The sequence below is a fragment of the Stegostoma tigrinum genome, chromosome 2 (genome assembly GCF_030684315.1).
Source record: "Stegostoma tigrinum isolate sSteTig4 chromosome 2, sSteTig4.hap1, whole genome shotgun sequence".
NCBI lineage: Eukaryota > Metazoa > Chordata > Chondrichthyes > Orectolobiformes > Stegostomatidae > Stegostoma > Stegostoma tigrinum.
This window is the reverse complement of record NC_081355.1, coordinates 22,793,817-22,810,565: the sequence shown is the minus strand read 5'-3', so window position 1 is coordinate 22,810,565 and position 16,749 is coordinate 22,793,817. Positions and strand designations below refer to the sequence as shown.

The 16,749-nt window shown below is 41.8% G+C and overlaps 1 protein-coding gene across 5 annotated transcripts in view; it reads left to right on the top strand.

The window, feature by feature from the left end:
• The window catches only part of LOC125462486 (collagen alpha-6(VI) chain-like), a 164,326-nt gene that overhangs the window by 85,075 nt on the left and 62,502 nt on the right, over positions 1-16,749 (top strand). For all 5 annotated transcript variants that reach the window (XM_048552571.2, XM_048552580.2, XM_048552599.2 and 2 more), the window contains 5 exons: positions 3,203-3,268; positions 3,404-3,457; positions 8,897-8,932; positions 10,272-10,334; positions 16,659-16,721. In XM_048552571.2, coding sequence (XP_048408528.1) covers positions 3,203-3,268; positions 3,404-3,457; positions 8,897-8,932; positions 10,272-10,334; positions 16,659-16,721 — 282 coding nt within the window. The remainder of the gene's footprint in view (positions 1-3,202; positions 3,269-3,403; positions 3,458-8,896; positions 8,933-10,271; positions 10,335-16,658; positions 16,722-16,749) is intronic.

The following is a 16,749-nucleotide window of genomic DNA, read 5'->3' as shown; positions in this document are numbered from 1 at the left end:
AAAATAAAAATTCTCCTCATCTCCATCTTAAGAGGAAAATAACATATTTTTAAACTGTGGCCCTGTTCGAGTCTCTGCAGTAAGAGGGAACATCGTTTCAGCATTTGCTGTGTCAAATCTCCTCAGTCTCCTACATGTTTTGATAAGATCATCTCTCATCTTCCCAAATACTCCAGTGGCTACAGGCTCAACCTTCCCAACATTTCCGCATAACTCCTTCACTCCAGGAATCAGTTGAGTGAACCTTCTCTGAACTGCTTTTATTATAATTTTATATATAGACAGAAATTGTACATAATATTCCGGATGTGATGTTACCAACACTCTTCATGACTGCAGAAAAGCTTCCCTACTCTTAGACTCCATATCCCTTGCCATAATTGACAACATTCCAATGGTCTTCCTAGTCACTTGTTGTTCCTGCATGCTAACCTTTGGCAATGTACATACCTGGGTGACAAAGGATCTGTCCGTACTCTAGAATCCTGCTGTATTTCTCTGATGAAATAATGCATTGCTTTTCTCTTCTTGCCTAAATAGAGAAGTTCACATTTTCCTGTAGTATACTCCATCTAACAGTTTATTTTTTTCCCATTCAGTTAACCTATCTCTCATTTCACAATGCTACCCTTCATAACCCTCCTCCTGTAGGTTAGTCAGTGCAAGCCCTATGTTCTCCTACTTGCCCATCTTGTCTCCACTCTGACCTTCACTGAAACTACTGAGTCTGATTTACCTAGGCTCCTAAATATGATGGGACTGCCTGTGATCCCAGCATTGGAGCAGTAATTGTACGTTCAAATCATATAAATGCAGAATCCGATTTCAAGAAGGTCAACAAAGCAGACACATACTTTCTTTAACCTTTATAACATAATGGAATTGATTATCAGCAGTAAAATTGAGGGCTATACTTACAACGTTAACCTAGTCTAAAGTGGCCAATGTGAATTGACAAGGAGAGATCCTATCTGATCTTTACTGTCAGATTACATTTTACAGGCCCTGAATAGTTTCACTTATTTTGTCTTTAGCAAGTATTAACTTGTAGTTTAATATAAGCTTGCTGCAACATGATCACAGATCTTTTTTACCCTACAGAATAGCATAGAACAAATGCTGCAAGATTGTTATCAAACTAGCAATTGACTTTGTTTTATGTTTCTTTTGATGAAATTTAGTTCACAAATCTTACGTTTCTGCAGATTGCAAGGAGTGTTGTTTTTTCACTATTGTTCTGTTCTTGAGCATGCATTCTTTCTAATTGGAATATAAATCACAATTTCTAATTTCAAATCCAGTTTTTTCTATCTGAACCTGTGGCTATTTTAAATCACTTTATCCAACCTGTTCAATCTTGAGTCTTACTGAAGTTAAACTCAGCTTGATGACTTAAAGAATAAATTTGTTCTCAGTGTGTTTAAATCCTTGCTCCCTGTGTGTAACCCTTGTCTGCTCGTCATGTTTCTCATTTGGTAATTGACAAATCTGTTATTTGCTTTCCTGGCTTTAAGCTGATTGTTGATGAGAGAAACTGTGGTTATTATGATGTGAGATGAATTATTTAAAAATGGAATCAGATGCAACAAGGTCTCCTAAACATAATTTTGAAGTTTTTTTGTCCAGAAGTTTTCTGACTGCTATCTACACCACGAAATCTCCCTGCCACATACTCTCAGAATTGGATCCTCCATCTTTACAATAACCTAGCATTCCTATATTTACATTAAGCAGATACATTACCTACTTCAGTTAAGATTGACAGAAAAGTCAGTGGATTTTCTCACCAGTAGTTAGAAAGTAATTCCATTGTTTTAATTCTATGACTAGAAACACCCCAGAGCATTTTGCATATAGCAAATTGTTAACTATTGTTCGTAATTAGACAAAACATTTTGGAAGTGTTGCTCACAGCAAGGTCCTAATGACTACTTAATTTATATTTTGCATTGTTGGTTGAAGGAAGACTGTTTTGCTTCAAGTAATGACATGCAGACTTTAAGATGCATCAAGATAAGGCCTTATCTGACAACAAAGCGTAGCATTATGAACTGAAACAGAAGGTGCTGGAGACATACAGCAGGTAGGGCAGCATCAGTGTGAGGAAAACCAGTTAACATTTCAAGTCCCATGGCTCTTCATCAGAACCAACAATCAGATCTCCAGCATCTAACGGTTGGGATTTGGGATCAAGGGTTATGGGAAGAAAATAGGATCAGACTATTGAGTTGGAGAATTTGCCTTGAGTGTGGTGAATGGAGGAGCGGGTTTGAAGGGCCGAATGATGACCTCCTGCTCCTATCTTCAATGTTTCTGTGTTTCTTGTTAATACCCTATTGATAAAGCAGTGTATAGTACCGAGCCAAGATCCACACCATTCTAAGTCAGGGAGTGGTGACTGACACCACTGATCCCAATATATTTGGTTATTGTGCAGAATGTAAAATGGATTTATAATTGAAACATCCTGAAAAAGTTGATAGGTCCGATTCTTTCCTGACCGGTAGGTTTGCAGCAGGATGCCAGCCAAAAACAAATGCCATTAACTGACTGCGATTTCGACTTTGAACAGTTATTATTAATTCAGGCTGCTTGAAAGGTAGAAAACCACACTTTAGCGGTGGTATTAGGGTTTGAGACATTACAGTTTTGATTCAGCACTCAGTTAAAGCACAAGCCTGCCATTTATGGTCTGTACAGCACCATTGGAGAAATAGAATGGAATGGATTAGAGGCTGTAATCACATGCCCTCGTTCCCTTTCGTGGAGATCAGTAAGTAATTCTGTTGAATCCTAAAGGGGAATGGTAATATCAATGGAAAAGATAATCGAGTGGGATGTTGTTACTCTCGACAACTCCAAATGGACTGAGTTAAATAAGTTACGATGTTGGATAGCAATGCATTGGGATATGGGGATCAAAAACTAACATCTGTTTACGAGTGTATTGCCCAATTTGAAATCTCTACACCAGTCCAGATCTTGTTGACATAATGTAGCTAGGCCCCAAAGTACAAAACACTGGTTTGAACAGTTGCTTGAAATCCTCTATTTCCTACAAAAATACATTCATCATGGTGCGTACAGAATTGGTCTGAGCAAGAAAGAGTGCAGTTTGTTGAATCACTTAGACACTGGATTTGACCAAACTGTTTGCTGTTTCATTTTAAGCAAAGTTTTTTGTGCCTTTTGCGTTTTTTAGGGCGAACCTGGAGCGAGCAATAATGTCCAAGGTCAAAAGGGTGAAAGAGGAAACCCTGGCCAAGTGGTAATTAGTTTTATTTCTCTAACATACCTGTGTAATGATTTACATTTAGTAACTTATATTGATGATTCACAATTGATATTTTCTTTATGGACATGATAATCATAAATGAACTAACAGTGAAATGTTGTGTTACAGGGTGATCCAGGTAAAAGTGGTAACCCAGGAAAACGTGGTGGTATTGGAAATCGTGTAAGGAAGTCTCCTTTACTACATCAGATTCTGTGTGGTTCTATCATGGATACTTATCTAAATTATTATTTTTCAAATCAAATTCCTTATTTCACATTTGCTAAATGAACCCCAATTGGAAATAGAAGAGATAGCTCAATTCAAATGAAGTCAATTGTCTAGAGAACATTTCAGATTAAGAACAAATTCTCAAGTTGACCATTAAAGATATACGTTCCTCTAAAATTTTGTGCGTAAGCTTGTTGACTTGTTCACTGAGCCAGCTTGTTTCCATTCAGACGTTTCATCACCATGCTAGGTGACATCATCCGTGAGGCCTGTGATGAAATGATGGTGTTCTTCTCCGCTTGGAATTCATACTGTCCAGTCCGTTTTGGTAAGTAGTCTCATTTTCGGTTTTGTTCTTTATGGGTTTATATATGAGGCCCAATTCTGTATGTTTGTTGATTGCTTTATGGGTTGAGAACCATGCCTCTAGGGATTCCCATGTGTGTCTATGTTTGGCTTTGGCCACTACAGTTACCTTGTCCCAGTTAAACTGAGGACCTGCATTGTCCAAGTGTAAATGGGACAAGGTAACTTTAACAGCCCAAGCCAAACCTATATACACACAGGAATTCCTAGAGGCATGGTTCTCAACCCATAAGGCAATCAACAAACATATAGAATTGGATCTCATATACAAACCCATTCAGAACAGAACCACCATAATGGGCCAGACAATGTGAATTCCACATGGAGTAGAACAACATCACTTCTTCGGAGGCCTCACTGATGATGTCAAACAGCATGGTGATGGAATGTTGGAATGAAAACAAGCCAGGTTGATGAGCAAGTCAACAACCTCACATATGTTCCTCTATTAACTATCTTAACTTGATAATGAAATGTGACCATGAATTAATTTACTGTTTGAACTAAACTAGAAATTTACAAAATAAATCCTTAATATCTAACCTTGCTGATAAATTATGATGTAAATAATTTAAGGAGCTCAAAACTTGGAATGTATTGGAGATGGAAGTCAATATATATGCATAATGGAAATAATATGGGATGCAAAGTTCAACTCAGGGGTGAATAGTATATTGAGGCTTCAAACATTTTGGACTAGATTTTCTAGCGGAAGTTGGGACTGGGAGACAAGACTAATGCTACTTCCTGTTCTTGGCTCACACCAGGGGTTAGAATTTTTCAAGGGTCCAAGACCTACATAATCTGGAGCAAGTCTGACCCCTCTGAAACTGAGAGCTGGCCAAGGCCAGAGCAGGCCAGTCACAAGGTTCACTTCCCATCTCAAACAATTTTAGCCCAGCTGTTCCAACTCAAACAATGATGTATCTTTGTACATTTGAAGTGCCGTGACTACTAAACCCACTCCCTCATGACATCTATTCGCTGTCTAACACTCAGCCTCATCACCCCTCACTCATTATCTGACTTATGCTCTGATTTCACGAGCCCTATTATTACAGCTACAAGTAGTTGAATAACTTGTAAATCTTTACAATTAAATGGATAGGTTCTCAAGACCCTTATTGTACTGGATTTCAGCAATTATAAAATGATTAGGCAGTTAGATTACAGCTAAGAGCCCATGAAACTCCTCACAAAAACAAACAGACTTCACTGAACCATGATCTCACGGTTGTTCAGACTTAAGTACGTAAAGAGAATAGCTTAAATAAGACATTGCCATTATACTAAATTGCACTTTCAATATTGTAAAACATACTCCAACACTTTAGACATATCATGAATTTAAAAATTCATTCGAAGACTTTTACTCATTTACAATGTTTAGCTTTAATTTGACACTTGTGGACATAAGCAACTACCAGGTTAAAATATTGTGATAGATAGCGATATCTTCCAATTTCACACCACATATTTGAGCAGAATATGTACAAATACAGATTTGTGAATGAGTTGCAAAGGAGGCAAAACCATTAAATTTATCTTTTGAACACATCTTGCATCTAATCAATGGGAGATGCATCCATTCACCTGGTGTACAAACTAACAGCAGCATAAGTCAACGTACCTCCCTGAAAATTAAAACAAATATGCCAGATAGAGGCTGTCAATAAGGTTATATTCATAAGAACATAAGAACTAGGAGCAGGAGTAGGCCATCTGGCCTCTTGAACATGCCCTGCCATTTAATAAGATCATGGCTGATCTTCTTGAGACTCAGCTGCACTTACCCGCCCACTCACCATAAACCCTTAATTCCTTTACTGTTCAAAAATGTATCTAGCCTTGCCTTAAAAACATTCAGCGAGGTAGCTTCAACTGCTTCACTGGGCAGGGAATTCCACAGATTCACAACCCTTTGGGTGAAGAAGTTCCTCCTGACCTCAGTCCTACATCTGCTTCCCTTTATTTTGAGGCGATGCCACCTAGTCCTAGTTTCACCTGCTAGCAGAAACAACCTCAATGCCTCTACCTTATCTACTCCCTTCATAATCTTATATGTTTCTATCAGATCTCTCCTCATTCTTCTGAATTCCAATGAGTATAATCCCAGTCTACTCGGTCTCTCCTCATAGTCCAACCCTCTCAACTCTGGGATCAACTAAGTGAATCTCCTCTGCACCTCCTCCCCCAGTGCGAGTATATCCCTTCTCAAGTAAGGAAACCAAATCTGCACACAGTACTCCAGGAGTGGCCTCACCAGGACTCTATACAGCTGCAGCGTAGCCTCCCTGTTTTTAAACTCCATCCCTCTAGCAATGGCAGACAAAATTCCATTTCCCTTTTTAATTACCTGCTCCACCTGCAATCCTACTTTTTAGCAATTCATGTACAAGAACACCCAAGTCCCTCTGCACAGCAATGTGCTGCAATATTGTTACCATTTAAAACATAGTCCATTTTGCTGTTATTCCTACCAAAATGGATGGCCTGACACTTATAAACATCGTACTCCATCTGCCAATCCTTTAACCACCCACTTAGAATATCTGTATCCCTCTGCAGACTTTCAGTTTCTTCTGCACACTTTGCTCTACCACTCACCTTAGTGTCATCTGCAAATTTTGACATACCACACTTAGTCCCCAACTCCAAATCATCTCTGTAAATTGTAAACAATTGAGGGCCCAACACTGATCCCCGAGGCACACCACTAGCCACTGATCGCCAACCAGAAAAGCACCCATTTACGCCTACTCTTTGCTTTCAACTGCTCAACCAATCCTCTGACCATGCCAATGCATTACCTGTAGTACATGCAACGTTATCTTATGTAGCAGCCTTGGTGTGTCACCTTGTCAAATGTTCCTGTCAACAACTCCCTTATTAGGAACAGACCCCTCTCAGGTCCTGCTTCCTCTACTGCTCTTTTGAAAATTGCCAATGGCAGAAACAAAGACAAGTCCTCTTTTCTTTCTAGTCCTGCCTAAGTTTGATCCCAAATGGGACCATGAAAATCCAGCTCTTACAGTCAGCTTGAGTCAGTAGTGAGGGAGAGAGATTGCTTAGGTGGCAGGGAAAGGAAGTGCCAGACATACTGGTTTCACTATTTCCAGTCTTTAGGATGAAGGAATTCTGACTCATCTATGACTGGATGCTTGTAAAACAAGCTGAGTCAGCGAAAGTCAAAATACACATGGCACCTAGTTATTGTCCTGACAGGCTTATTTGAAAACACTAGCTTTTGGAGTGTGAGTGATAATGGGAACTGCAGATGCTGGAGAATCCAAGATAATAAAGTGTGAAGCTGGATGAACACAGCAGGCCAAGCAGCATCTCAGGAGCACAAAAGCTGACGTTTCGGGCCTAGACCCTTCATCAGAGAGGGGGTTGGGGTGAGGGTTCTGGAATAAATAGGGAGAGAGGGGGCAAGAGAGTTGCAGTGGGAGAGTGATTCCCTGAGGTTGGTCCGGAGGGAGGAGGGTGACTTCTTCAGGTTAGGCATCCCTGGAAGAGGCTTCGCAGTGAGTTTAAAATTGTATCAGTGATAATGGGAACTGCAGATGCTGGAGAATCCAAGATAATGAAATGTGAGGCTGGATGAACACAAGCAGGCCCAGCAGCATCTCAGGAGCACAAAAGCTGATGTTTCGGGCATAGACCCTTGCCCCCTCTCTCCCTATTTATTCCAGAACCCTCACCCCATCCCCCTCTCTGATGAAGGGTCTAGGCCCGAAACGTCAGCTTTTGTGCTCCTGAGATGCTGCTGGGCCTGCTGTGTTCATCCAGCCTCACATTTCATTATCTTAGCTTTTGGAGTGTTACTCCTTCCTCAGGTATAGTGAGAAAGGCGGTATCAAGGCACAAAATTTATAATTAAACGATCATAGGATCATACAACTGATGCGAATGTATTGAATAAATCTAAAATGTCTGGCTGACTTCCTCCTGTTAAATCTTTAATCAGTTAGAAAAGAAATGCAGGTTTCAATTGATTAAAATGTAAATCTCAGAGTTTCCTTCAAGTAACTGCCCCGAGATAACTAAAGGTTTTAACAGTGTATACACGAGGTTACATCTCAGGTCAGACGAAGCATTTTCGATGTGAGACCGTGTTTAGAATCTGTCTCTGTTTTAACCTGGAGTCAGACTGGTTTCATTCCCAAAGCAGGAATTTGTAAAATGCCCCTTTGGCCGACTGTGTCTACAAATTATGTGGTTTTTGAATGAAATAGAATGTATCTGCTAAAACAGACAGCTTGTAGCAAGGCCTCACACCTAAAATGCATTGTCTGACCTGTGATCATACTGCTTGTAAAACGCCGACAAAATCTTTAGTTATCTCAGGGCTGTGACTCGAAAGAAATTCTGGCATTTGCATTTTAATCAATAAAAAACCTGCATCTGCTTTCTAACTGATTAAAGATTTAACAGGAGGGAGTAAGCCAGCCATTTTAGGTTTATTCAATATATTTGCATCAGTTGTATGATCCTTTGATCTTTTACTTATAAATTCTGTGCCTTGATACCTCTTCTCTCACTACACCCGAGGAAGGGGCAATGCTCGGAAAGCTTATGTTTTCAAATAGACCTGTTAGACTACAGCCTGGGTGTTGTATGATTTTTGACCTTGTTCAACCCAGTCCGACACCTGCACCTCCACATCATGAGTTAGTGAAGGGGATGATAAAATCTTAAGGAACATAGTGAGGGCCTGGCGAAGTGGATGTGTCGTAAATGCACATGTGAGGGATGGTCCTATGAGTGCAGATAAACTCCTGAGAAATAGCTGTGAAGATGTGGAAGAGTACGGGCCCAAGATAAAATGCTTCGGAGAGTCATGAGATGGAGTAGGGAAACCTCATATAAACTTACTGTATTTATTTTATCTGTATTTTAGATAAAGTGGAATGTCCTCATTTTTTCAAAAATGTCATTTGATAAGAAAATGATACATCACAGCATTATCATGAGAATAACTAATTATAAAGAACGTTTACAATTATTTATCCATTTTAATAGGGTCCTGTTGGTGGAAGGGGACAAGTGGGTGCACAGGTAAGATTTACTTTGTTCCAATCATGGTCTTCTCATATAGCATCAAATGGCACTAAAAGCTTGCAGAGTAGACAGCAAAAGTGAAAGAAATTGTTCTCGGCTGGCATCTCAGGATTAGCAAAGTTTGAAGTGTGTTAATATTTTATATGTGTCGAAAGCGTTTGTGCCACATAAACCCAAACAGCAATATTGATAAACAAATTGAGGTTCATAATCGCAATGTCCTTACTACCATCAGTGTTTCCTGTAGATGCTTTTCAACATGAAGGAGTATAGATTCATTAGTTGAGGGGGTAGCAGTCAGCAGGAGATTTCCACATTTGACTCGATCCAAAGCTACCTGATTGAGTTCAGAGTCAAAGTTGAGGACTCAAAAGGCCATTCCCTCCTGACTATACTACTGTGCTGCCATCTCTGATGGATCTCTCCTATTGCTGGGATAGGTTTACCTGGGGATAAATATTGGAGGTTCAAGTTATAAGGTATATGTTGGTGAATGATTGTGTAGGATTTTGCTTCATTAGTCTCTGGAACAACTTTTTCAGATGTTAGTGAACAGGACTTTGCAGGGACAACAGGGCAATGTGTACCTTTTGGTGTCGATGTCAGTATGGCGGGGGGGCGGGGGGTCGATTCAGTGTTAATCTCAATTCATTTTTCTATAGTGGTCAGTCCAACTGAGTGGCTTGTCTGTTGTCTCAGACTGCAGCTAAAAGTCAATCACCTTGGAGCTTGGAGTGACATGCAGGATGAGACGAGTTAGGCCAGAAGATTTCATTCTCTAAAACGAGCAGCACGTTAGGTTTTCTAATTAATTGAACTTTAATTAAAAGTTGTCCTGCTGAGATTTGAACTTGTATCTCTAGAGCATTCATAGAGATAGCTAGTTGTCTAATCTAAGAACATTACCAATTAACGATTCATCCTTTTTGCACCCACTCCATCTTTAGGAAGTGGTGTTCAATGAGTGAGAAAAGGACGACTGAAGAGAAAATAGTGGCTCCACAGTGTCGCTGTTACAACTGCAATATATTAGAGCTGATTTTAGCCAGAATTGAAGTGAAGTTTCCCAAAACAGAAGTACAGAAGATCGTGGTTTGAGGCATTATAAAATTACATTAATAATGCAACAAATTGGGTTCTTACATGAGAAACAAAATAGAAACATTAATGCTAATTGCTGGTGAAGACAGAGGTAGATGAGGGGGGGAATGTGCATTGACAAATCAGCAACAGGATATAGATTTATTGATTATACACCAATTTCTCTTATTTATTCTCTTAGTTAAGATGGTAATTGGTTGTGAAACCATTTAATAACACTTATCCTTGCGTATAGGGGCCTAAAGGAAGAGATGGTGTTCCAGGCCCTCAAGGAGATCCAGGACTGCGAGGCATACAGGTTGTTAATACTTGGATTTGATGAGTATAACAGCATTGTGAATGTTCAATGTTTGTCTGCTTCCTCAGCTGCTGCTTCATTAACATTTCAATGAGTTCCTGAATTGAATTTGCTTTGAGGTGAAAATAATGCAAAGGCTTGTGAAGCATTTAAACTTTTTCCCTGTGGATATGTATGGGAGAATTTTCAGAATCATAGATAACAAAGTGTGGAGCTGGATGAACACAGCAGGCCAAGCAGCATCTCAGGAGCTTCTGACGTTTCAGGCCGAGACCCTTCATCAGAGAGCAGTAGCCTAGCTGAAAGGCAGACTTTAAGCAGACATACCCCATGTTTGAATTAGTGTGATAATATATTATGAGTGGAATTATGACAGCATCTGAATGATGAGGGCTATGGTAAGAATTGGGGGAAAATTGAGTGAGATGTTGAACAAGGACCAGCTGGACTTTGACCCAAAAAGTCCGCAATTCCAGCGACGTATCAGAAGGTAAATTATGATTGGGTGAGTGGGATGGATTGTTGTTCATGAGCAGCTTCATTGTTATCCAATCTTGTCTCATTACTATGCAGTTCCCCATTCATGCTTCCAATGGACAGAAGTGGGACACCAAAAAGTCCCCATATGAAACCCAGAGCTTTTGTCACTTGCTATTTGGTGCCTCCATCTTGGAAGCCCGGAGCTAGCACCATAGGGCACACACATTGGGCAGCGGCAGGATGCACCGTGGACAATGGATCCAACATGTACCAGCCTCACTGCATCATCATGACACAATGCACAGTCTGCTCCCAGAATACAGCATTTTGGAATGCATTGGCATCTCTCATTGCAATGCTGCATTGAGAACATGGTGCAAAGAGGGACAGGCATCTGATTCCATGGATTCAGCCTGTGTTCTTCTTGGGGATCCTCGCTTGCTGTCTTAGCGTTCGCTCACTTTGTGTCTGTGTCGATGCTCACAGGGCTGTCCATCGAAGACATTCAAGAGGGTGGCGTGGTGGCTCAGTGGTTAGCACTGGATCTGGGTTCAGTTACAGCCTTGAGCAACTGTGTGTGTGGAGTTTATACATTCTTCACCTGTCTGTGTGGGTTTCCTGCCACAGTCCAAAGATGTGCAGGTTAGGTGGATTGGCAATGCTACATTGCCCATAGTGTCCAGGGTGGGAATTGCAAAGATAGGGTATGTTGGTCTGAGGGTCGGTGTGGACTTGATGGGCTGAATGGCCAGCTTCCGCACAGTGGACACTGGTCAGTCCTGGGGTCCATCCACTGCAAGTCAAGCAAGAGGTTTGCTTATCTGGGCCAGCGGTGCAGGAAGGAAGCTGGGGATCTTAATTGTGGAAATTTGACACACTGTGCCAGAATGCCGAGAGAATGGCAAATGCAGAGGGGCAGCTGCATGTATAAGGAGGACAGGTGATGATAGAGCATTGAAGGGAAAGTGGTTGTGTGGGAATGGCTTGATAATTGACAGTCAGCAGCACCTCAGCTTCCACGGTTCGGAGGGAAGCAGTGCATTCCGAGATTGGACATATTTACCCTGTTGAGTGGGGAGAAGGGGAAGTGGATGGGGAGGGCTACTAAGAAGGGTCACTGTAAATTTGGGGAAGCGCCAATAGCAAGAGGCTCAGCCTAAGACTCACTGTGTGAGGAATGACTGCTGTTTCATTCCGGTGTTCTGTATCTAAGAAGGACATGACTGAGGTGAAAATGGCTGCCACCACACACACAGTGGGCGAGGTAAGTAGTTCATTTGGTGAGGGATGGCAATTCAGCTATGTTCGATGTGAGGCCCTTCAAAGGGCAACAGTACTACACAGATACCCTTACACCAGTGTGAAAAAGTACCTGTAAATGCCACATTCGAGGTGAACCTTTGGTATTAACCTCCAGTCCGAATGATTGCCTCCACTCACGTGATCACTTCATACAACTTCATGAATATCACCCACTAATAACTGTGATGTACAACCAGTGTTAGCAGCCCAGAAGATAGAACCTAGTTTGCAATGTAACAATTACATTCCAATAGCAAATGTTCTTGCACAAAGTGTAGAAGCTGCTCACTTCACACTTTAGATCATAAAACATTGTGCAGCCCTAAAGATGGCTAGTCTCTGTACCTTCAGGGTTCTAGTTGCAGCAGGACAGGTATTCATTCACACAACTGAATGCAAATTTACTCGGGCGATAACATATCATCAGAGAATTGTCATTTGTCTAACCCACGTGCCCTTGCAAAATTTCCTTCTTTCTTTCCCTCTGACTACATCTCAGTTCAGTGCTAGGTTTTGCTATTGAATTGGAGGGAGCCTGCCTCATAGGGGAGTTTGTGGCTTTGGATTTCTTGTTGTTTGAGCCTGAGAGCATTTGTGGCCGGAGGCCCCTAATGTGCTCAGTGTGTCCTTCCCAGAGGCTGGTGCAGGCTCCTCAGATTGACTCCCCACTGGCGGAAGGTGACAGGCAGCGTGGGGATGGAAGGCCGTGGAGACTTCTGCATGGCCTATGGGTAGTTCCTCCTCTGGCTGGGTACCTACTGGCACCACCCTGTCTTCTTCAGAGATAGGGGTACCCTGAGTGAGGTCAATGTCCCTCAACCATTCTCCTTCTGTTGCTGGTGCACTAATGGTTAGAACAATAGCGTGTAGATCTGTGCATTTGCGACAGACACTGTGCGGGAACAGCTAGGCTAGGGGTGCACCAAGCTCTACAGCACAGGTCTTCATTGCTATTATTCAAAATAATGTCAAGGCCCACATTCTTTGCAGTCCTCTGTGCCTTCAGTGGTTTTCTAAAATCCCATGGGTTAAATCGAATTGGCTGAAGACTGTGATACTGGGGACATCTAGAAAATTACAATCAATTCCACACCGGAAGCCCACACCCATAACTACTGTGGCTCATGCCCATGACAGGTATTAGGCCTTTTACATGAGCAAAAGCTAAATAAAATGCTGGAAAAATCTATCTGTGCATAAGCACGTCCTTGATGCATCGCTGAAGACTGCCAAGCGCTGGAGAGGAAGATTTCAACTGACATCTGCTGTTCTCTGCTTTCCACAACCTTTATCGTGTTGGCAAACATGGTTCACCTCCCTGGCCACTCTTCCCTGGCATTTGATATTGATCAGGTTAACATCAGAGGCAACCAATCTTCCCTTCTTCTTCCAGAACTGAGGGACTGCAGTAGGGTTGTCATTTGGTGCTCACAGCTGGTTGTCAGAATGTAAGTATTGCTGCGTGCCTCTTTCAGTCCTTTACCTACACAGTAAACCAGCTCTCGCTCTATCCCTGCAACTCCCATGTGCAGTGATAGTGCTGGTGGCGACAGTGCTCGATTGACTTCAATAAAACTATGGAATTAAGAGTCTAATAATGACCATGATTTCCATTGTTGGAACAAAAACCCTCCTGGCTCACTCAAGTCTTTATCTCGTCTGACCTACAAATGACTACAGACCCACAGCGATATGGCTGACCTTTAACTTGCCTAGAGGGCAGTTAGGGATGGGCAATAAATGCTGGCCTAGCCAGCAATGACTACACCCCGTAAATGAAGAAAAAAAACGTTTCTGTCGCATTTTCTCTCTCACCCTGAGCTTGGTTTGTCCATGTTTTCTTGTTTTAGAACATTTGTGCTTTTCAGCTTGTAGCAGATTTGAGATGAGATAATTTTGTTGTCTTTGAAAGGCAGTTTCTACTTTTTAAAATAAAAAGCTTGTGGAGTTTAGTGTGACAAAAGTCGCATGGGTAACTGGTGATGATGAGTCTGTGGTAGCCAAGATGGGATATTGAGCTGCAAAGACCTGGGCCCACCTAAATAGAATGAGTGTTGTGCAGTAATACTTTATTGGAGACCTGAGAGGTCGCATAGAGAGAAAGGAAGTGGTTAGTCATATTTTCCCCATTGGTCTGAAGAGGGAGATCAGGCCATACCAGCAGAATGGCACACACTGCTGGAGGAGAGAGGGGTTGGAGGATGAGGAGGCTGCAGATTGGTGCTGGTTTGCTGCACACTCCACATCTTGGTACTTACTTGAGACTCCAGCCGTTACACCAAGCAACTGTGCCAAAGAGTCGTGCTGAGGAGTCACAGTAAAAGGATGATAACGATGATGGACAGGATCAAGGAAAGCACCAGATAACTGCAGGCCTTTGAAGGATCACTCTAGACCTACTGATTGAAGACTGCGTTGGAAAGATGTCCTCCAACCTTGGACATTGGAGTAACATGCTATGTGCCTTACCTTTCACAGTTGAGGATTCATCAGTCATATCCCAAGGTGAAAGTCCTGGCTGTTGAGAACTGCCACCCAATCAGTCTGGAGACCTTTCTATGCTCAACACTGCCACCCAGCCATTCAGAGACTACAGCTGGTACTGCACCCACCTAAGGCATTGAATCAGGCATTAGTGAGTGATGGCATGAAGCAGGTCAAAAGACAGGGTCACGGGAGAAGGAGCCAAGAGTGTTCACACTAAGATCACTGGAGAAGGCTTTCAGAGGCTCCACCCCTTTCCTGGTGCTGTGATCCCTTAATAGGGACTGAATACTCTTGATTGAAGCCCCACTGTCCCCTCCATTTCCCCTGCCACCTTCCTTTTAACTCCTGAGGCCCCATAAGCGAATATTACTTTTTGTGCATCCTACATAACCCTCCAAGTCTCCTGTCTGCAACTGAGTTAATATCAGGGAGGTAACCAAGGACAGTGAGAACACAGGTGATGAAGCGGTGGTAGAAGTATATAGTTGTGGTGACAGAGTGGATAGTAATTTGTTTAAACAATGACTTTGAAAAGATTTATTCTTAGATTAAAATGTCAGAAGTCACACATTCCTCCTTTATCAGGTGAAGCACTCAGAAAGCTTGTGTTTTCAAATAAACCGGTTGGACTATAACCTGGTGTTGTGTGATTGCTGACCTTGTCCACCCCAGTCCAACACCATCACCTCCACATCATAGGTTGAAATGGAACTTGTTTAAAGGAGCAAGGAACAAATATGGCTGATGGGCTATCTTTACTGTCTGGAAACAAGAATGAACGTTCACTAACTTTAATGATATGAGGTGTCATTTAGGAAATGCTTGTTACGTAAAACAGCCAAATAACTCCATAAATGTGCTAAGTTTGCAATGATCAACCTGACTAAACTTGCTTTTGTTTAATTTAAAACAGTTCAGTTCATACATGTCCCCAAAGAAAACAGCATTCTGAATGTGTTTGCTTTTCCTCGTACTTAATAATTGAAGTGTAAATGAAGGAGCATTTTACCATGCCTTAACAGGGAGATAAAATTGATTACTGGGTCAAAAACCCCTGTGGTAAAATGCTACTCTGTGGTTTGTAACAACCCATTTTTAATGATTGCAATTAGGAAACAGCACAATAAATATTTGTTCTACACTGAGACACAACCAGCACTAATAGCATGCAAGCATTGTTGGCATTTACTGGCCTTGATAAGGAGGTCGTGACCTGCCTTCTTGAACTTCTGCACTCGTGTGGTGTGGATTCATCCCAGAGGGATTTGCAAGCCTTTGACAAGTGAGTGTGAAGGAAAACTGCAGTTGATGATATTTCCATGTGCCTGCTGGCCTGGTCTTTCTAGAGTTCATGAGTTGTAGCGACTTGCTGTAAATGGATATTGTGGAAGACAACACAGTAGCCATTATGAGTTAATGTTTATAGAAGAGTAGAGGTGCTCAAAGATTGCTCACAGTGCAGAAAGAAGCCATTCAGGCCTTTGTCAGGCACTGTCCCACCCCTCCACCTCATTAATATAATCCCAAGAAGGGCTTTTAACCATGGCTAAACCACCTAACCTGCACTCTATGAGCAGTTTTTAGACTGGCCTGTCCACTAATCTGCACATCTTTAGACTGTAGGAGAAAATCAGAGCACCCGGAGGAAACTCACACAGACATGGTGAGAACATGCAAACTGCACACAAACAAAGCTGGAACTGAAGCTATGTCCCTGGCACTGTGAGGCAGCAGTACTAACTGCTGTACTACTGTGCCACCCATGCTCTTTATTTAGTTTATACTAAAGAAATATTATTGCATTATTTAGTTCAATTCCTGGGCAACAAACTTTCATTTATAAACCTAAAAATACTTGCAGTTTATAGCTGTGCATACATCATCAGTATAATGTTAGCGTACAATATAGGACCAAATTGGTTACAGTGTCTCTTTAATTCAAAGTAAAGCAACGATGGTATAGAGGATCTGTGAAATAATCTGTGGGACAACTGGATCATTGCTGACTTAAACCCACGTACGATACAATTGTTGACAAGTATTTTCTTGTTGTAGGGGACGCCAGGATCTCCTGGTACTCTGGGTCGAAAAGGAGAAGTGGGAGCTCGAGGTCGGCAGGTTTGTATTGGAACTGAATCTTTGTATG